Source organism: Oncorhynchus clarkii, chromosome 23 (assembly GCF_045791955.1).
Source record: "Oncorhynchus clarkii lewisi isolate Uvic-CL-2024 chromosome 23, UVic_Ocla_1.0, whole genome shotgun sequence".
NCBI lineage: Eukaryota > Metazoa > Chordata > Actinopteri > Salmoniformes > Salmonidae > Oncorhynchus > Oncorhynchus clarkii.
Window position 1 is genome coordinate 31954995 of NC_092169.1, and position 22879 is coordinate 31977873.

General features: G+C 41.5%; 1 protein-coding gene across 7 annotated transcripts in view; it reads right to left on the bottom strand.

The window, feature by feature from the left end:
* LOC139381701 (ring finger protein 213b) overlaps window positions 1-22879 on the bottom strand; it is a 70685-nt gene that overhangs the window by 27048 nt on the left and 20758 nt on the right. For 6 of the 7 annotated variants that reach the window (XR_011628573.1, XM_071125414.1, XM_071125415.1 and 3 more), the window contains exons 27-41: window positions 22658-22794; window positions 22459-22557; window positions 21851-21969; window positions 21436-21744; window positions 13961-14096; window positions 13513-13701; window positions 13193-13326; window positions 12884-13059; window positions 12501-12704; window positions 12148-12335; window positions 11873-11993; window positions 8355-8479; window positions 6717-6896; window positions 6394-6539; window positions 5965-6064 (exon numbers count right to left, since the gene is read on the bottom strand). Coding sequence is in view for 6 of the 7 variants with exons in the window: in XM_071125414.1 (XP_070981515.1) it covers window positions 5965-6064; window positions 6394-6539; window positions 6717-6896; window positions 8355-8479; window positions 11873-11993; window positions 12148-12335; window positions 12501-12704; window positions 12884-13059; window positions 13193-13326; window positions 13513-13701; window positions 13961-14096; window positions 21436-21744; window positions 21851-21969; window positions 22459-22557; window positions 22658-22794 (2363 nt within the window). In the remaining variant the exon portion in view is untranslated. The remainder of the gene's footprint in view (window positions 1-5964; window positions 6065-6393; window positions 6540-6716; window positions 6897-8354; window positions 8480-11872; window positions 11994-12147; window positions 12336-12500; window positions 12705-12883; window positions 13060-13192; window positions 13327-13512; window positions 13702-13960; window positions 14097-21435; window positions 21745-21850; window positions 21970-22458; window positions 22558-22657; window positions 22795-22879) is intronic. The other variant, XM_071125417.1, reaches the window with a different exon arrangement.

Here is a 22879-nt window from a genome sequence, read left to right on the forward strand (position 1 = left end):
TACACATACACTGTAACAAGTGCTATGTTCAGATTTACCTAAACCATAGATTCACTCTGCACAAGCTTTGTTAAAAGATGTACTCAAATGTTCCATCTAATTGAAGTGACTGTGTGCCGAGACACCCACTGTTTACAATGCTTGTTAAGCATCTTGTTGACATTCACTCAAGTCAAGGGCTGGTTTGAGTGGGTTAGGGCGAAAGCAACAGACCGTAGACGAAAATCGAGGACGAAGTTGGGGGAGGTGCATCTGTTTATTATCTATCCTGTTGCCTAGTCACTTTACTCCAAGTTAAATGTACATATCTACCTCAATTACCTCATACCTCCTGCGCAGACAACTGAATGTCAACACCCGGATACTCTCCAACTACGACACCTGCCATATAGAGAGTGTGCTGACTTTCTGTTTCCTGACCTGGTACAGTGGGCTGTCAGTGGCCAATAAGGGTATGCTCAGGCGGACTGTGAAACTGGGGTCCAAGCTCTGAAGGCTGCAGTGTGTGTGTGTGTGTGTGGGGGGGGGGGGGGGGGGCAAAGGACAAAGGAAAATAAACAGGCAAAGGACAAGGTCAAAAAACGCATCAGAGGACCCCACACACAATCTTGCCCAATCTTTTGAGCTGCTGCCTTCCGGATGGAGAACTGTTCAGTAAGAATTAGGTGCCAGGCGAGTTTCATTCCATCAGCCCTCGCACTGCTTTACAGTGGGACATATGCAGGTCCAATACACGGTCGGACAGAAGGCCGCAGAGACTTTGAATATGTAAAAATATAAATGTGCGACTTGTTTACTAACTCTCCGTACTGCATGTAATATAATATTGTGTATGTCTAGTTGTATGCTGACATCACAGAATGAATTTCCATGTAAATAAACAATAAAGTGTATAGTGTATATAGTCAAGTTATCGTTACACATTGTGTATTTAATATTACTTATTACTTTTATATTGTCTTTCTCTGCATAATCGATTTTAGAATAAGGCTGTAACGTAACTACAGTGCCTTGCGAAAGTATTCGGCCCCCTTGAACTTTGCGACCTTTTGCCACATTTCAGGCTTCAAACATAAAGATATAAAACTGTATTTTTTTGTGAAGAATCAACAACAAGTGGGACACAATCATGAAGTGGAACGACATTTATTGGATATTTCAAACTTTTTTAACAAATCAAAAACTGAAAAATTGGGCGTGCAAAATTATTAATACTATATTTTAATTATGAGATTTTTGTTGTTTTGAATTTGGCGCCCTGCACTTTCACTGGCTGTTGGCGAGGTGGGAAGCTACCGTCCCACATATCCCAGAGAGGTTAAATAAAAATGTCTCATCAATCTACACACAATACCCCATAATGACAAAGCAAAAACAGTTTTTATAAAAAACAGAAATACCTTATTTACATAGACCCTTTGCTATGAGACTCAGGTACAGCTCAGGTTTCCATTGATCATCTTGATGTTTGTACAACTTGATTGAAGTCCACTTGTGGTATTTCAATTGATTGGACATGATTTGAAAAAGGCATACACCTGTCTGTATAAGGTCCCACAGTTGACAGTGCATGTCAGAGCAAAAACCAAGCCATAAGGTCGAAGGAATTGTCCGTAGAGCTCCGAAACAGGATTGTGTCGAGGCACAGATCTGGGAAGGGTACCAAAAAAATTCTGCAGTACTGAAGGTCCCCAAGAACACAATGGCTTCCATCATTCTTAAATGGAAGAAGTTTGGAACCACCAATACTCTTCCAAGAGCTGGCCACCGGGCCAAACTGAGCAATCGGGGGAGAAGGTGACCAAGAACCTGATGGTCACTCTGACAGAGCTCCAGAGTTCCTCTGTGGAGATGGGAGAACCTTACTGAAGGACAACCGTCTCTGCAGCACTCCACCAATCAGGCCTTTATGCTAGAGTGGCCAGATGGAAGCCACTCCTCAGTAAAAGGCACATGACACCCTGCTTGGAGTCTCTGGTCTGATGAAACCAAGATTGAGCTCTTTGGCCTGAATACCAAGCGTCACGTCTGGAGGAAACCTGGCACCATCCCTACGGTGAAGCATGGTGATGGCAGCAACATGCTGTGGGGATGTTTTTCAGCGGCAGGGACTATGAGACTAGTCAGGATTAAGGAAAAGATGAACAGAGCAAAGTACAGAGAGATCCTTGATGAAAACCTGCACCAGAGCGCTTAGGACCTCAGACTGAGGCTAAGGTTCACCTTCCAACAGGACAACGACCCAAGACCATGGAAGAGTGGCTTTGGGACAAGTCTCTGAATGTTCTTGAGTGGCCCAGCCAGAGCACAGACTTGAACTCGACCTAACATCTCTGGAGAGACCTGAAAATAGCTGTGCAGCAACACTCCCCATTCATCCTGACAGAGCTTGAGAGGATCTGCAGAGAAGAATGGGAGAAACTCCCCAAATACAGGTATGCCAAGCTTGTAGCATCATACCCAAGAAGACTCAAGGCTGTAATCGCTGCCAAAGGTGCTTAAAGAAAGTACTGAGTAAAGGGTCTGAATTCTTATGGAAACGTGACATTTCATTTTAAATTTTTTAATTTTTTTGTGCAAAATAAAAAATAAAATAAAAACATTTTGCTTTGTCATTATGGGGTATTGTGTGTAGAATGAAGACGGAAACAAACAATTTAAACAATTTTAGAATAAGGCTGTAAAGTAACAAAATGTGGAAAAAGTGAAGGGGTCTGAATACTTTCTGAATGCACTGTAAGCATTTCAAATGTTAGTCTACACCTGTTGATTACAAAGCATGTGACAAATAAAATTAGATTTTTATTTGATTTGTGACAGCCAAAAGTCAGCAAGGCTCAGTGCAACATGGCAGTTTTGCCATTTATAAACGTTGTTGTTTATAATGAAATAAACATGTCTCCAACCCCCATATAACAAACACACTTACAAACTGAAAATGTGTGTATATTGTACAATCAATTAGTGGGAAAGAGTCTCATATCACATTAATTTGTACATATCCACTATATACAGTGGGGCAAAAAACTATTTAGTCAGCCACCAATTGTGCAAGTTCTCCCACTTAAAAAGATGAGAGAGGCCTGTAATTGTCATCATAGGTACACTTCAACTATGACAGACAAATTGAGAAAAAAAAATCCAGAAAATCACATTGTAGGATTTTTAATGAATACATTTGCAAATTATGGTGGAAAATTAGTATTTGGTCACCTACAAACAAGCAAGATTTCTGGCTCTCACAGACCTGTAACTTCTTCTTTAAGAGGTTCCTCTGTTCTCCACTCGTTACTTGTATTAATGGCACCTGTTTGAACTTGTTATCGGTATAAAAGACACCTGTCCACAACCTCAAACAGTCACACTCCAAACTCCACTATAGCCAAGACCAAAGAGCTGTCAAAGGACACCAGAAACAAAATTGTAGACTTGCACCAGGCTGGGAAGACTGAATCTGCAATAGGTAAGCAGCTTGGTTTGAAGAAATCAACTGTGGGAGCAATTATTAGGAAATGGAAGACATACAAGACCACTGATAATCTCCCTCGATCTGGGGCTCCACGCAAGATCTCACCCCGTGGGGTCAAAATGATCACAAGAACGGTGAGCAAAAATCCCAGAACCACACGGGGGGACCTAGTGAATGACCTGCAGAGAGCTGGGACCAAAGTAACAAAGCCTACCATCAGTAACACACTACGCCACCAGGGACTCAAATCCTGCAGTGCCAGACTTGTCCCCCTGCTTAAGCCAGTACATGTCCAGGCCCATCTGAAGTTTGCTAGAGAGCATTTGGATGATCCAGAAGAAGATTGGGAGAATGTCATATGGTCAGATGAAACCAAAATATAACTTTTTGGTAAAAACTCAACTCGTCGTGATTGGAGGACAAAGAATGCTGAGTTGCATCCAAAGAGCACCTTACCTACTGTGAAGCATGGGGGTGGAAACATCATGCTTTGGGGCTGTTTTTCTGCAAAGGGACCAGGACGACTGATCTGTGTAAAGGAAAGAATGAAGGGGGCCATGTATCGTGAGATTTTGAGTGAAAACCTTCTTCCATCAGCAAGGGAATTGAAGATGAAACGTGGCTGGGTCTTTCAGCATGACAATGATCCCAAACACACCGCCCGGGCAACGAAGGAGTGGCTTCGTAAGAAGCATTTCAAGGTCCTGGAGTGGCCTAGCCAGTCTCCAGATCTCAACCCCATAGAAAATCTTTGGAGGGAGTTGAAAGTCTTGAGATAAACTTTTGTTATTGACCAAATACTTATTTTCCACCATAATTTGCAAATAAATTCATTAAAAATCCAACAATGTGATTTTCTGGAATTTTTTTTCTCATTTTGTCTGTTATAGTTGAAGTGTACCTATGATGAAAATGACAGGCCTCTCTCATCTTTTTAAGTGGGAGAACTTGCACAATTGGTGGCTGACTAAATACTTTTTTGCCCCACTGTACATGAATTGCAGCAAAGTTGGTTCCTGTTTCAGTCAAGTCTTTGGTCACGTTCTCGTCGGTCAAAATGTTTGTTTCTTATATAATGACAAACCGGGGCATAGGTTTAACTACTTTTAATGAGCATATACTTCAGCTAGAAAACTCCATGTTTAGCCATGCAAGGCATTCTTTAACCATCTGCATAGCCTGCTGGGTAACGTATTCTAAATGTTATTAGCACATAACAACACAAAACGAAAACACCCTAATGATTGGTTGACAATAGAGCTTCCCACAATGCAGGTGATGGCTGCAGAATTAAGTTGTTGAAGAGCAACTGTAGAAACTTGCCGCCAAAAATTAATGACCTCATGTTCACGCAGTCGACATGTAGACACAAGTCTGACTATTTTTATCCCCATAATGCAACACACTTTGAAAAGCGGTAACCATCGACTTGATGATCATCCAATGGGTTTTGAGAAAGAGGCGAGGAGAGAGGACGCGAGGAGTATGCAATTGAGAAAATGCCCCAATCATTCTACACCTCAACCAGTCAAGGCTCCAGAGTTCCTTCCGGTCTGGAAGCACGCTTTCAAACTTTTTGAACTATAACCGTTTTAAATTTTCATAAAAGCTTCATAGACTCCAAAGGCAAAATCTGGATTTGCCACTGCTCTTTATCCGTTTCAGCTACAAGGACCAACCCAACATTGAAATGTGCAGACCGACTCAACTTAGACGGCTTCAACACAGCTTTTTGCTACCATTCATACTTCATAAACTGTAAATGACAGAATGCAGGCTTCAACATTCTAAAAAGAAATCACTGCCACAAAACCATCAGAATGTTCAAACTAAAACATTTTGAGAGCTTAAAAAAACATTCTATGGCTTATGCTATAGTACAATGTTTGCCAACTCCGGTCCTCGAGTAACCCCAACAGCACAAATTTGTGTTGTAGTCCCGGACAAAAACACCGGATTCAACTTGTCAAGAGCTTGATGATCAGTTGACCAGTAAAGTCAGGTGTGCTAGTCCGGGGCCACAACACAAATATGTACTTTTGGGTGTACTGGAGGACCGGAGTTAGGAAACACTGCTTATTACTCACTTTAGCCTACTATATTAGCCCACTATAACCCATTATAATAACTCCACACCTACAAACCACCTCAAAATACAGTAGGTCACTATAACCCCATAGCCTATGAAAGCCCTATTACCATCAATACAACTAAAATTTGTTTTTAACTTACTCTGGATTTTATTTTTTATAAATACAATAGGGGTAGGCCGTCATTGTAAATAACAATTTGTTCTTAACTGACTTGCCTAGTTAAATAAAGGTTAAATAAATACAATTAATAAACAATACTTTTGAGCAGTTTTTATCGGTCTTAAAAACAAAAAAGCCATAAAGTGATAGAGTAAGGCCAGCTCTTTCACAGACAATGTGAGAGAAATGTGTGCATATGTTAGTAGATGTCAGAGTAGAATGTATACTTTGAAGTGCCTGTACCTGTATTGCAGCAGGAGTTTAGGTAGTACAGAGCGGACAACAGGACTGTTGTCAACACACTCTAGGAAGGGAGTGAGCTCTCTGGTCCTGTATACATTCCCTACAAACACACACACATAAATGACAAGTCTCATTCAATGACCTTTCTTAATCAAAACGTTGAACTCTAAAGCTAACATTAGGCTATAACTAGCAATACAAATGGCTTTTTGAGATAATATTACTACAAAGATCATACATGCAATATTAGCTAGCGACCCAGCCAGCTAACATTATGCTTTAACTTGCAATGAAAACGACTGTATGACAAAACTAAAAACGTATAATATCAGGCATACAAAATCAGAACATGTAGATGTAATATATGAATTGGCTCCAGCCACTACACAGTAGCTCAAAATGGCTTCCCATCTCCTCCAGGGCACTCACCTTGTGCAGAGATGAGTAGTGAGAAAAGCAGCTCTACGACACCCTCTCTGGGGCTCTCCCCATCAGACAGACAGAACCGGGAAACCACCTCCAGGAAGAAGGAGTTACAGCAGCCCCTGATCTCTGCATGCTGCTGCAGGGCTGACCTGAGATAACACAGGGGTTTGTCACAGCACTGGAGTCAATCCATTCACTGGGAATGCTGGACGCTTCACTGAAACACTTGGGTGGGGGTGATGGGGTAAAGACAAATGCACGCTTCAGAAAAGGTAAATTAGGTAAGATGGTGAAGGGTGGATGTTGAAGGCCGTTTCTGAACTCACTTGATGGTTTTAGATACAGAGGGTTGGAAGTTTGGTGGCAGGTCTTCCCTGCACTTGGGACAGTAATGCCTGTCTGTCTGGAGGCTGCTCTGGAGGCAGGACAGACAGAAGACATGTCCACAGGGCAGGGTGGATGGCTCTTTGAGCTCTGATAGGCACACTGGGCAATTGATGCCAAACCTAGGAGGTAGAAAGTATCATGAGAAATAATAAATACAACTATGGCTCAATATACTGTGAAAAATGTCAAGTTTACTGTTAAAGTGATGTGAAGCTGAAATCACTGAAACACTAAATGGCCAAAAGTATGTGGACAATCTTTCAAATTGGTGTATTTGGCTATTTCAGTTATACCCATTGCTGACAGGTGTATAAAATCGAGCATGCAGCCATACAATCTCCATAGACAAACATTGGCAGTAAAATGGCACGTACTGAAGAGCTCAGTGACTTTCAACGTGGCACCATCATAGGTTGCCCCCTTTCCAAAAAGTCAGTTTGTCAAATTTCTCCCCTGCTAGAGCTGCCCCAGTCAACTGTAAGTGCTGTTATTGTGAAGTGGAAATGTCTAGGAGCAACAACGGCTCAGCCGAGTGCTAAAGCACATAGCTCGTAAAAATAGTCTGTCCTTAGTTGCAACACTCACAACCAAGTTCCAAACTGCCTCTGGAAGCAACGTCAGCACAATAACTGTTATTTGGGAGCTTCATAAAATGGGTTTCCATGGCCGAGCAGCTGCACACAAGCCTAAAATCACCATGTGCAATGCTAACACGGAACCCTAACCGGCTGCGCGTGTGCGCCATCGTGCATACATTTATTTTGTATTGCTAGCTAATTTGTCCTATTTAGCTAGCTTGCTGTTGCTAGCTAATTTGTCCTGGGATATAAACATCGAGTTGTTATTTTACCTGAAATGCACAAGTTCCTCTACTCCAACAATTAATCCACACATAAAACGGAAAACCGAATTGTTTCTAGTCATCTCTCCTCCTTCCAGGCTTTTTCATCTTTGAACTTATATGGTGATTGGCATCTACACTTTCATAGTATTACCACGACATCCTGCAACAGTTCATCTTTCAATCACCCACGTGGGTATAACCAATGAGGAGATGGGAGAGGCAGGACTTGCAGCGCGATCTGCGTCAGACATAGGAATTACAATGACATTCTACACAATTCTGTGCTTCTTTGTGGCAACAGTTTGGGAAAGGCCCTTTCCTGTTTCAGCATGACAATGCCCCTGTTTCAGCATGACAATGCACAAAGCGATCGGTGTGGAAGAACTTGACTGGCCTGCACAGAGCCCTGACCTCAACCCCATTGAACACCTTTGGGATGAAATAGAACGCCGACTGAGAGCAAGGTCTATTCGCCCAACATCAATGCACAACCTCACAAATGCTCTTGTGGCTGAATGGAAGCAAGTCCCTGCAGCAATGTTCCAACATCTAGTGAAAAGCCTCCCCAGAAGAGTTGAGGCTATTATAGCAGCAAAGGCGAGATCAATTCAATACAAATGCCCATGATTTTGGAATAAGATGTTCAACGGGCATGTGTCCACATACTTTAAGCTATGTAGCGTATATTAGTTTAATACAAAACCAAACAATATGATATTGAATTGAGTCTTACCGCAGATCCCCGGTGATGCACTTTTGATGATAGGAGTTGAGGATACGAATCAGCTGCTGCAATGTGTCCACATTCCTCAGATCAGGAGAGTCCTGCATCAGCTGAGAGGAAGAAAAACATAAAAACTGCAAACTGATTCCAACATGTTGAATAGTCCTTGCAGAGTTCTCTTTAAACATGACAAATAATGTGTAATCAATCAAGGGCGGTGGTGTAGTGGTGCCTTGAGAAGTGGGTATACTCTAATTTTGCCAAACATTTCCTGAATGACCCACCTGGTGAAGGAAAGGCGCCCTGTGTGAAAAATAATTTGACAAACAGTGACATACATTCCGAATGACCTAAAATTAGGAATCCCATATTGGTCTTTCAAAGACAGGCCAACCCAAGCTGTACTGTGCAGTAGGCTAATAGTAGGTCTACTATTGACATAGATACATGAGAATGTCATCTAAGTCAGAAATCTTCAAAAAAAATAGTTTCGCTCTCAAAGTCACATTTTATTAAAATAAATTGGATGCTTTAACCTCTACTGGATTAGTGTCATGATGCACAATATGCGATATTTGACTAGAATGGCATTGAAAACAAAAGCATGTCTTATATTGTCAGAAAGCTTAAATGAGTGTTCATCTAACTGCGGTGTCCAATTTACAGTAGCTATTACAGCGGAAAAAAATACCATGCTATTGTTTGATGTTTGATGATTGTGCACAACTACAAATCACTTTTATCAAGGCAACTGGTTTGATACATTCACCTCTGATGGTATATAATGTATTTACATTCACAAATCTTGCTCTGATTTGTTATTCTGTGGGTTCCAGAGATACAATGTAGTGTAGTTTTGTTTGATAAAATACATTTTTATATACTAACACGATCCATGTTGTATACAGCGTTATACATGAATTCCGACACTTTCAACTTGCAACAAAACAATCTATGAAATCTAACTGGCTAAACCTTGTTTCACCCGGTCAGGTTTGGTTTCTGTGCAATCCTCAGATGCTCTAGAAGGCAACCAGGCCTTGCTTCATCATTCTACATTACGTATTGGCTACACAACAGGTCAATTAGTCCATGGAGGACAGCCATCATTACGCAACAATGAGACGGACGGTGTTCACTTGATTGTCTGTCTCTTGGTCCAATGACCACCTATCGTTTTGAAACATAGCTAACTAGATAGCCAATGAGCTGGGCTTTACATGAGTATGCGATGCCCTTTGTAGGACTAACGCCCATTGTCCTATGGCTGCGCGCAACGCGATTCATTGTCCATAGAAAATCCATAGGACGCAGGGCAGTTTACATTAAGTTTTCTCAACACTGAAAAAGTACAACATGGATCCTAAGAGTGTAAACGCTAAATCAAAGTTCAAGTATACACATTTGGAGGAGATTATTGCAGAAATTGACCGGGAGAGTGACATGAGAAGTCCTGCGCGCAATAAAGATTGGAAGGAAAAGGTAACATTCCTTTTATATCAGTAAGTAAAATACGTTTTTGCAAAGCTGTCATCAAGGCAAAGGGTCGCTAAATATAAAATAGTTTTTGATTTGTTAAACACTTTTTTTGGTTACTACATGATTTCATATGTTTTCATTCATAGTTTTGATGTCTTCACTATTATTCTACAATTTAGAAAATAGTCAAAATAAAGAAACCCTGGAATGAGTAGGTGTGTCAAAATGTTTGACTGGTTTTGTATGTTTATAGATATATGTTGTGTATTTGATGCAGTGCTCACCCCTGCTAAGATGCTAAGATGCTTAGCAGTGCTCACCCCTGCTAAAATGCTAAGCAGTGCTCACCCCTGCTAAGATAAAGGTTAAATAAAATAAGTATTCGCAAACTTGAGTTCTAACCAATTTTTTTTTTGTTAAAAAAAAAATCCTCAATAGTGGTCAAGAGTAGGATGACCTGTGGCAACTTCAGACACCATATTCAAGTCCTCTATCCCCCACTCATTCAAATGTAGGAATTTGTTCCTCCAGTCTGACCCCTCTGCTGTCTCTGTCTCCACACCCACCCCCGCCTGGCCATATAGAGTGAAGGTTAGTACCGTTTTATGTAGGGAAGCTAATGATCCATCATGTATGACATTCCTGGGGGTGTGTAAATTGTACTTTTTTTATGGCATTTTTGTATGTTCTCTGTAGTTATGTACTTGGAAATGTATCAATTGACTAATTCGGCCACTTGGGTACATTTGGGCAAACTCGTGAGGGACAGCTGGGAGACTTGATACAAAATATTATGTAGATATCTCATTCTTGAATGTATCAGTCTGAAACTTTGCACATGACTGGACAACACCTAAATTACACCCAGCTTCCTAAATCTAAATTACACCCCCAATCTTTTGCATTTCAAAGATGATGCAACAAAAATAGAAAATGCATGTTTTTTTGGTTTTATCTTTTATCAGATCTAATGTGTTATATTCTCCTACATTAATTTCACATTTCCACAAACTTTAAAGTGTTTCCATTCAAATAGTACCATGAATATGCATATCCTTGCTTCAGGCCCTGAGCTACAGGCAGCTAGATTTGGATATGTCATTTTAGGTGGAAATTGAGATGTAGGGTACAAATGCTCACACCACATCAGGAGACCACTTTTGAGGCTTGGGAAAAATCCACAAAATTTAGATTTGAGTCTAGTTACCCTTTATTCAACTGCAGTTGGCACCTAATATTGTTTGGTTATCGGTGTTTCTGTAGCGCACATGAGATGGCCACTGGATTGATGCAAATAATCATGATATATTTCTGTCAGACTACTTTGTAGCTCTAACATTTAATTGAGAAGATTTTTGAGAAAGCCTTTCCATCTACTAGAAGACAGTTAAGCCTATCATTAGCATCACTATATATTTCCTGTTCCTTCATTGTTTGAACCTCTGTTTTACTTCATATTATGAGGCATATCTTACCTTTCTTCAAAGTAGCCGATAGCCAAAATCCCACCATAGAAACGTGGAGGCATTTATTTTATAAAGACTTATGCGCTCTCCTGTTCAACTTTCTTTCATTGTCGATCAGCCAAAGGAATTATTTTATTTATATTAGCAGACCATAATAGTTGTTGTATCTTTCAATCTCTCCTCTTTCTAAATTTCTAAACCGATATTTCCATCTTGTTCCATGAAATTACTTGCATGTGCGGTGTGCATTTTAGAACAGTGTTTTCCACAAATTGCATTTTGAAACATTTGTGTGTAGGCCTACCAATGTGTGCACATTGCTAGCTTAAAATTTCAAGAAATAATAATTTATCAACATTTTAAGCTAAACCTTCTGATCTGTTCCATCAGCCTTATTAATTGATACAGTATATACCTCCACCACACTACTTTGATACGCATCCTGGGGATTAATAAGGGAGTATACACTATGTCCTAAATGTGGGTATATAGCAAAATACCTGCGTATACCCTCCACTACACAACTGTAACGGTGGGGGGATCATTATTGCTAATACTATCTAAACCCAAATTCTCACTTACGCTTTGGAGAAGGCTACAGTGTTTCAGAGCCAGATCCTCCAGACTGGGGTCTATCTGTTTCCCCTCAAACAACACCTGCTGGATGAATGCTGCTACTACAAGCATCCCACGCCAAATAGACCTGAAGGACAGAAGAAGTTGAAGAAGGTGACTAATAAAAAAAAAATCTGTATTTTGACTTTATTTGGTATGAATCAATCTACTGATCAACTAATGAGTCAGTCAGTCAATCAATTAATCAAATAATAACTAACTATATCAATCAATGAATGTACCTGATAGAGTCCAGGTGCTGGAGACAGCCAGGGTTGCAGAGGGAGCTGTACTTCTCACCGAATGCTCTATCCAGACATGGCTGTAGGAGCTCCACTCTGCGTAAGAGGGACTCACACTCTGACAGGGACGTCACAGTCTGCAGCTTGGTCCTCTCCACACAAATTCCAAGAGCCAAAATGTCCTCTAGCTGACACAAAAAAAGATTGTCATCATGCTTTCTTTTTTCCTCCGGGTCGTAACATAATTCTTTGAGTGTTGTTCCTTGTGGCCATATGTGACCAGGGAAAACTTCCAGCCCAAGTTAAACTCTTAACTCTGGACCTTATTTACGGTGTAATTGATGTGATCTCACCATGTCTGTGGGCTTTGTGTGTGAGGCCTGCTGTAGAATGTCTGGGGCCAGCTGGGGCTGCAGCAGCAGGATATGGAACAGAGTGTCCAGTCTGGGAGCATAGTGTCTAGCTGCAGCCATCACCCAGGCAGGGGACAGATCAGGGTTAATGGTCATGGAACGCTGGAGTTCAGACACACAGCCCAGCGCCGCTCTGGTCAACACCTGTGTACGGGAACAGGGGTAACCAACTTGAGAAAATATAATGGCAACACTTATGAATGATAATTCATAGTTCATAAATTGTTCATTTAATTGACAGTTGTTAGTTTTCCCAATATCTTTTTACTAGACTGTTTTAAAATGTGATGTGAAATGGTATCTCAAGATTCACACAGTCGCACCCTCAGCTCATCTTCAGATTTGATCTTGAAGGAAAGCAGCAGAAAGTCACGCAGGTATCGTTTGTCCAAGTCCAGGTGCTCCTGGTCTGAGAGTTTCCCTATAAGGCTACCGAGCTTGCTACTGGTGGCCGTGCTCACAAACTGGACAATCCTCTGGGTGCTGTCATCCTCTGTGACTGAGAGAGAGTGAGATTCATTAGTTAGACAATACACTCGTAGCATAATATAATTGATTTAATTCTAGATAGTCCCAATACGGACACATGATTAGGGACATAGATAAACCAGGTAACAAAGGTTGTCACTCACCTGGTATAAACTCTGATTCCTCCCACAGGCTTTGGAAGTGCCTTCTAATGAGCCAACTGAAGGGGGCAGCACAGGGGTGTTCCTCACCACCCAACAGTAAGTAATGTTGCACCAAGACCTCCTGGTCTGACCCACTAGAGAGGAAAAGGGAAATTGAATTATACAACTATATATCAATCAGGTATTTTATTTAGTTGTTTTCTTAAATTGAAATCAAAAAGGTTATTGGAACTACTCATAGTGACATTTATACAGACAGATCTCAACAAGTACAAAACAATTGCCCTTCGGGCACAATACCAATTTACTGAACTGGATACCTGGAGTTTTGTGGTGGTGTAAGGTCCAGAATCTGTCTGTCTGCCAGAATGTCCAACCAAAGCTGTATGAGGGCCTGACTGAGGCCAGCAGAGATCAGCAGGTCCAGGTTTGCATCCCTGTCCAGAACCTCCACCATATAGGCCAGGACTGGAGTCAGGGTGGACTGCAGACAGCGCCATAGGGTGTGTCTTACAGTGAAGGAATACACAGAGAGAACATATCAGACCCAGGAAGTAATACTAAGGAAAGCATCTTCTTATATCAACTATATATGTACAACGCACATCAGACCCAGGAAGAAATACTAGAGTTGATATAGGAAGATACCTATCTTCTATCCAAGACAGTTCATGGTCGGTCATATAAGATGGTGTTGGTGCTCGACAACCTTAGAGTTCTACTTTAAATTGTTCTACTTCTAAAGTGTTGTACCAGGTGTTCTACTACCTTAGAGTACCACCCTCCTGGAGAGCCTGGCGTTTCTTGGCTTCTCTGTTCACCCACTCCCCTGGATTGTGAACCAGCTCCTCCCTCTGTACCAGGGTCCCTGCCAGTCTACCCAGCAACACGTTCTGGAAAAGAGCTGTAGGGCACATGAAACAGTATTATCTAAGGGGCAGATCGAAATGTACTGGGGGGGTTCAAAGTAGAGAAGGGTTGTCAAACTTTTGGGGGGGCTTTGGGGAGGGTTGTGTGTTTTTATAGAGGGCACAGGGGAGGGTAGTGCATTTTTTTCCTCCTGGTTTACATTCACTCTTCAGCTCGTATTTTCCTTATAAACACCGGCTTGACTTACTTTTGATATTACCCTAATAAAGTTTAGAAACGTTTGTGAAGGTATGGTGTGGCTATTATTAAGCTTTAGTTACTGCAGGCCTATGATATGAAGGCAGTGTGCCCCGGCACTCCAACTGACTCCGACTTGTGGTGAGGAAGACTGTAACAATACAATGCTTATCTTTATACAAATATACTGATCTAAAAATTTTGAATTACCCTCCTTCTGAATGTCTATATCTGTATAGCAGGTGCAGTAGCCTGCCACCGGCATATCTCTGTCTCTCTGGAGTTAGGCCTAAAATTATCTTACACTAACGTGTCACATGACACCGGGGAGGGAAAATGGCTAATTGGGCCCAATTTGGACATTTTCACTTAGGGGTGTACTCACTTTTGTTGCCAGCGGTTTAGACATTAATGGCTGTGTGTTGAGTTATTTTGAGGGGACAGCAAATTTACACTGTTATACAAGCTGAACACTCACTACTTTACATTGTAGCAAAGTGTCATTTCTTCAGTGTTGTCACAAAAATGTGAGGGGAGTACTCACTTTTGTGATATACTGTATATATATAAAGTTGAAGTTGGAAGTTTACAAACACTTAGGTTGGAGTCATTAAAACTTGTTTTTCAATCACCCCCACAAATTTCTTGTCAACAAACTATAGTTTTAGCAAGTCGGTTAGGATATCAACTTTGTGCATGACACAAGTAATTTTTCCAACAATTGTCTACAGACAGATTATTTCACATATAATTAATTGTATCACAATTCCAGTGGGTCAGACGTTTACATACACTAAGTTGACTGTGCCTTTAAACAGCTTGGAAAATTCCAGAAAATGATGTCATGGCTTCAGAAGCTTCTGATAGGCTAATTGACATAATTTGAGTCAATTGGAGATTTGGCATAATGACCAGCTTTATGTTTGGAGGAAAAAGGGGGAGGCTTGCAAGCCCAAAGAACATCATCCCAAACGTGAAGCATGGGGGTGGCAGCATCATGTTGTGGGTAAAACTTATGTGGATATATTGAAGCAACATCTCAAGACATCAGTCAGGAAGTTAAAGCTTGGTCGCAAATGGGTCTTCCAAATGTACAATGACCCCAGGCATACTTCCAAAGTTGTGGCAAAATGGCTTAAGGACAACAAAGTCAAGGTATTGGAGTGGCCATCACAAAGCCCTGACCTCAATTCTATAGAACATTTGTGGGCAGAACTGAAAAAGTGTATGTGAGCAAGGAGGCCTACAAACCTGACTCAGTTACACCAGCTCTGTCAGGAGGAATGGGACAAAATTCACCCAACATTATTGTGGGAAACTTGTGTAAGGTTACCTGAATCATTTGACCCAGGTTAAACAATTTAAAGAATTTTTACTAGGATTAAATGTCAGGAATTGCGAAAAACTGAGTTGAAATGTATTTGGCTAAGGTGTATGTAAACTTCCGAATTCAACTGCATATAGTAGTGGTGTAACGGACCGTAGTTGATCCGTATGGATCACCCCGCACGGTTCGGCACGCATGTGAACCGCGGATCAATTGCAAAGTTTAACCATCATAGTGTGAAAGTTTTACTGCCACTGTTACTTTTTAAAGTAATAATTCCCTAAATCTGGATGCAGAGTTGCAATGAAAAGATAAAGACAAGACAGATGCGTGCTGTGTTTTACTCTGAAGCCTGAAGGTTTATTTTATTATTATATATTTTTTTGAAAGCAGTTGTGTGTGTGTGTGTGTGTGTGTGTGTGTGTGTGTGTGTGTGTGTGTGTGTGTGTGTGTGTGTGTGTGTGTGTGTGTGTGTGTGTGTACTGTTCACGTGAACGGGGAATGTTGAATCCCAACGAATCAATCCTGGATGCTCGCATTGCAATGGAGAAAAAAAAGCAGTGACAACCATGGGTAGCGGAAGAACTGGAAAAGCCTCCCGCTTCATTTAAGACTAATGTATGGGAGCATTTTGGCTTCCCTGTCAAATATGATGATGGAAGAAGGGTGGTGGACAACACCATTACGGTGTGTAGGCATTATGCCACAAGAAAGCCGTATGATCATGGAAATACATGTTTAAAGCGTCATTACCCTGGTGTGTCAGACAGGAGCCAACTCAGCCAAGCGACAACAACTTCTCACCGTGGCATTTAAGCAGCCCTTGGTTGCAGAATCAGACCAGGCTAAAGCCATCACCAAATCTATTGGGATGTTTATGGCTGCAGACATGAGGCCATATTCTGTTGCCCTCACCACAGACGGGTGGACCTCCAAGGCAATGGAAAGCTACGTGACTGTGACTGGTCACTGCCACAGAGGAGTGGGAGATGTAGAGTCCGGCGCTACAGACACGCCCCCTCTATAAGATTCACAAAGGCACAAATCTGGCGCAGGTACTGCTAGGAGCAGTAGCAGAGTGGAAGCTAGAGAGGCCCAATAGCAATATCCCAATCACCACAGATAATGCCAAGTAAATGCAGTGATAGAAGCTGGACTGGGGCCACAGATAGCTTGCTTTGCACATGTGATCAATTTAGCATCCCAAAGGGGAATCTCAGTGAACCAGATGGACCGCCTCCTATGGAGGATCAGGAAGGTGGTTGCCTTTTTCCACCAATGCACAACAGCTGCTCACATGCTTAAGACCAAGCAAGAAATGCTACAGCTACCGACACACAAGCTCATACACGATGTCACAACAAGTTAGCGCTCCAACATGTCATAAGTGGAGTTACATCTTGAGCAGCAGGCAGCTGTATACTCTGCACTGACAGACAAGACCCTGAAAAATAAAGACATTGTCACCTTGTCTGATGATGACTTGAAAGTGGCAGAGGAGGTGCTCAAGGAGGTGCTCACCTCCAGGTGCTCAAACCCCTCAAAACGGTTACAACCCTATTGAGCACTGAAACTGTCTGTGTCCATGATCCTACCTCTGAAAACAAGGATTCTACAATCCATGGCCCCAAGTGAGGAAGACCGCGCCACCACTAATGTACAGGACTACCTTCATAGATCTACTTCACTGGATCCAAGGTTCAAGTCCCTGTCTCACCTAGACCCTGCCCTACGCCAGAGGACATACAGTGATCTCACCACTGACATGGCCAATGAAGAGGTAAAAAAAAATAGTGAATTACTTAAATAATAAATATACTGCAGTCTAATCTTAGTCTATGCTATTGCTATTAGAATTATCCATTTTGATTTTGAATAATAATGGCTTTTATTAAATGTTATTGTCACAATTATAAAAAAGGGATGTTTGTCTATCAAAGATAATTTGTAAAAATCCAAATAACTTCACAGATCTTCATTGTAAAGGGTTTAAACACTGTTTCCCATGCTTGTTCAATGAACCATAAACAATTAATGAACGTGCACCTGTGGAACAGTCGTTAAGACACTAACAGCTTACAGACAGTAGGCAATTAAGGTCATAGTTATGAAAACTTAGGACACTAAAGAGGCCTTTCTACTGACTCAAAAATAAAGATGCCCAGGGTCCCTGCTCATCTGCGTAAACATGCCTTAGGCATGCTGCAAGGAGGCATGAGGACTGAAGATGTGGCAAGGGCAATACATTGCAATGTCCGTACTGTGAGACGCCTAAGACAGCGCTACAGGGAGACAGGACGGACAGCTGATCGTCCTCGCGGTGGCAGACCACGTGTAGCAACACCTGCACAGGATCGGTACATCCGAACATCACGCCTGTGGGACAGGTACAGGATGGCAACAACAACTGCCCGAGTTACACCAGCAACGCACAATCCCTCCATCAGTGCTCAGACTGTCCACAATAGGCTGAGAGAGGTTGGACTGAGGGCTTGTAGGCCTGTTGTAAGGCAGGTCCTCACCAGACATCACCGGCAACAACGTCGCCTATGGGCACAAACCCACCGTCGCTGAACCAGACAGGACTGGCAAAAAGTGATCTTCACTGACGAGTCCCGGTTTTGTCTCACCAGGGGTGATGGTCGGATTCGCGTTTATCGTCGAAGGAATGAGCGTTACACCGAGGCCTGTACTCGGGATCGATTTGGAGGTGGAGGGTCTGTCATGGTCTGGGGCAGTGTGTCACTGAGGTTGTTGTCATTACAGGCAATCTCAACGTTCTGTGTTACAGGGAAGACATCCTCCCTCATGTGGTACCCTTCCTGCAGGCTTATCCTGACATCACAATGCCACCAGCCATACTGCTCGTTCTGTGCATGATTTCCTACAAGACAGGAATGTTAGTGTTCTGCCATGGCCAGCAAAAAGCCAGGATCTCAATCCCATTGAGCACGTCTGGGACCTGTTGGATTGGAGGGTGAGGGCTTGGACCATTCCCCCCAGAAATGTCCGGGAACTTGCAGGTGCCTTGGTGGAAGAATGGGATAACATCTCACAGCAAGAACTGGCAAATCTGGTGCAGTCCACGAGGAGGAGATGCACTGCAGTACTGTTATGGGATTTTTTTAAATCAATAATGACTCAATTAGGTATACTGCACTATAACTGGCAAGAACACTGTCTTTCTTGTAGTATTAAATACTGTTTGTTCATTAGGAAGGGGTTATATGGCATGTACCTAGGAAGAAAGGAATGTATGTGGGGGTAGAAAGAGAACGGAGGGGAGCATTAACCTATGTTGGAACCGACCGGGATGCAAATCTGTGGAGATAAGAGAGGACTGGGAGAGCTCCTCCAGAGTTCTAGTGTCTGCGGGAGCCTGGAACTGTCAGCTGAGGGGTTATAAACTGTGGTGAGACTCATGAAAAAATCCCTATGTTGGGGTGTGTATGTATGTGCGTAGTTTAGGATGGTGTAAAAAGGAATGTATTTGTAAAAACTTGAGAGCTCTCGCAAATAAATTTGGATCTGATCAATTGTGAGCTGGGAATTCTGTCTGTTTTATTTAAGATCAGAACTTTACAACCTCTGGGTATCAGACAGAGAAAGATCATTGGAATTTATGAACATTGATTACAAAATGACTTGAAAAGTACTTAATGCAGCTGGTGGTCACACCAGATACTGACCCCCCCCAACCCCCCTTTGTTCAGGGACACATTATTACCTTTCTGGTCATCACATGTCTGTGGAACTTGTTCAGTTTGTCTGTTGAATCTTATGTTCATACAAATATTTACACATGTCAAGTTTGCTGAAAATAAATGCAGTTGACAGCGAGGATGTTTTTTTTTTGCTGAGTTTAGTTCTATGAAATATGAAAATATATAATTAGTTATTTTAATAGATCAAGTCATTTTTTTCTGCAGGGTCAAGCCACAGAGCCGACAGCAGCAGACTGAGGCATCTCCTCCATAAAATAATTTGGCCATGAAGGAGCTTTTCGGGGAGACCTTTGCAAGCAAGGACACAGGCAAGACGTTTGCCAACTGTATCAACGAGGAGGAGGCATCCCACAGGGCAGCAAGCGTCATTCCAGTGGATGGTGATCCACTGACATGGTGGAAAAGCAATGAGTGTAAATACTCTCACATTGCTATGACGGCAAGCCGTAACCTGGCTGTGCCTGGCACTTCAGTACCTAGCGAGAGGGTGTTCTCCACGGCAGGAGACATAGTGACTGCAAAGAGGTCTACCCTCTCCCCAAACAATGTAGTCATCCTCATCTCTTTGAAAAATGATTTGAATTTTTAAGCGCAGGTCTGCTTCGCTTTCTTTCTTTTTTTACTTTTTTGATGATGTGGACACAGGCAATTTTTTTTATTCACTATTGTTCAAAGGAAGAAGGTATCATGCCTCATATTGCACTTTAATTTAACAATTGAGTATTGAATATTTTATTTTAAGATTTTATTTAAACATTGAAAAGTTCCTTACTATAAGTGTTCTTTAAGTAATAAATGGAAAGCAAAGTTATTTGTCTCCCTTTTTTTCTGGTCTGAAAAATGATCCGATCCATTATACACACTACCAGTCAAAAGTTTGTTGACACTTACTCAGGTGGGTTTTTCTTTATTATTATTATTTTCTACATTTGTAGAATAATAGTGAAGACATCAAAACAAAGGGTGGCTACTTTGAAGAATCTCAAATATATTTTGATTTGTTTAACACTTTTTTGGTTACTACATGATTCCATATGTTATTTAATAGTTTTTTTTCTATTCTACAATGTAGAAAATAGTACAATTTTTAAAAAACTTGAATGAATAGGTGTCCAAACTTCTGACTGGTACTATATATAATTTTTATTAAAATATGAAATAATATCATACAGTAGACACCTAAGCCTATAGTCCTTTACATGCAATGGCCTGATACATTTAGTGCTCAAATCTCTGCCAGCTGAACCGTGAGGTGGACAATAATTGTTTTAGGAAAGTACCCTCCCAAAAAATAGTCTGTAAAGTTTTGCATATGCTACACATAAAGACAAGTGGCAAGTGGCAAGTGTTCTAGTCCAGTGTCACTTTGATTATGCCTGCACATCATGGTTCACCAGCAGCCCCAAACATCTCAAGAATAACCTACCAACCAAACAAGCTTATAAGAATTGTACTTAAACTCCTCCCCTCATACTCTGTAGGTTGAGCATTTATTGGTCTCTATCTCTAATGTGTCTGTATTTATGTAATTGTATATGTATTCATGTAAATAATAGGGACCACAATGGAAATAAGTCCCCAAATGTATTGTGCAATCCCGCTCACTTCTTATCTGTGTGTATATATGTATTTTTTAAACTTGCAAATAAAATCAATCAATCCAAAATGTGCAGCGGCCAATTGATGAATGGAAAGAAACACCTGTTACAAAACACCAACAAGTTGAATGAGATGCATTTTCTGTTTGTCAAGATTGACAGTCTATTTATTGTGGTGTTGAAAACACAAACCATGATATTGAAGTGCCCGAAGTTGGTATGCTTTGTTTATCGGTTGTGTGGTGCATTGGCACAGACAACTGATGGTGGAAAATTTGTTGCATATATTTTATACCAGTAAATTTCGATCTGTGCCTAACCTTTCACTTCACTGTAGACAGTATATGCAGTACACTCAGACAGTTTTCCACTGTGTTTGTATACTTTAGTAACATGATGGCTGTATGTGAGAATCACATCAAAAACAGCAATAAATAGCAATGAAGTTCAAGAGCAGTAAAATAATGTCAAGGACTGTCTATTTACCTCCCGTCTCTCCGTGGTTCTCTCCAAGAAGCCCCAGCAGTATGTTCATGCGCTGCATGCTCCTGGAGGTCAGGTCATTGGGGTCTCTCAGCAAACCCACTGCTTTCTGAACGCAGGACCTCACCAGGGATAAACTGTGAAGGTGTGCCGTCTCTGTTAATGCTTGGGCATTAACAGACTCACATGTCTCTATACCTGACTGTGCAGGTGGGACAAGCTTGCTGATTGGCATTCCGCAGAAAACTGACAAGTTCAAGCTCATGTCTTCTGTGTCCCTGAGGTCATCAATGTGCACTGAAAGCCAGACACCTGGAAACAAAACAAACCATAAACACACACATATTAATGGATATATGCAATAGTCAACAGCACATCACTGTATATTAGCCTTGCCAGACTGGAAACTGTAACTCACCTCCTTGGAAGCCTATGTACTGAGAACCTCCACTCTGAATGCGGGACAGCTTGGTGATGAAGACCCCATAACAGGACTGATCTGACTCCAGTGTTATCAGGTAGTTCAGTGTGCAGTACCTGGACACACACAGTGTGATAAGGTTAGTTTCACTGAGGGATTGCAACTCTATCTATTCAGCACTGGATTGACCCACTATTTTTAACCACATAGATTAACTTTTAAACAAATATTATAATTTGCCAATTTTGTTTAAAAGGAGCAACAGTATATGAAATATTTTTACATTGTAATTTCAGAGAATGTCCAAAATATGTCTACATTAATAGTGGAATGATAGTGTTAAAAAAAACAAATGCCCAAAACATTATTTTGCCCACACAAAATTGCATTCTAATGGTGCAGCCTTCTTATTGGACCATCTCTTGTTGCCAAGTTGACTGGGGCCAGCAAAGGGCAAGCGTCCAAGAGTTGTGTTGAAGGCAGGCTGTGTTGTTGCAATTTACCTAATTTCCACAAGGGGCCAGCGTTTAACATAGTATTGGTCATAGTGTTAAAAGATTACTAATTGAGAACATCTCAAACAAAATCAGATACAAAAAAAGTACTTTGCTGATGCTATCAGCTCGTCGCTACAGTGAGAGTCCTCTATGTCCATCTGAACGACCAGAATACGGATGGACGGACCAGCATCTTGTAGGAAGGCGCTAAAGCAGTCAAGGAGAGACAATGTGAGAGTGATGAAAACAGCTTGAGAGAAAAACCAAAGTGTATAACTTGTGGTGTTAAGATATAGTGGTGTTGTACCGTATCTTGCTGCAGAAGGAGACCTCTGTGTCAAATTGGTGAAGAGACAGCAGGAGGAACGTTTGGGTGTGCAGGCCCAGAGCGTGAGCCAACCCTCGCACGTCAGATTTGGTGAGCAAACTGGAGAATGTGGTGACCTTACAAAATGGAAGAATAAACAGTGTTGGTGAAGTAAACTGGTACTGTAAACTGTACTGGTATTATTTGGGTTCACAACTAATT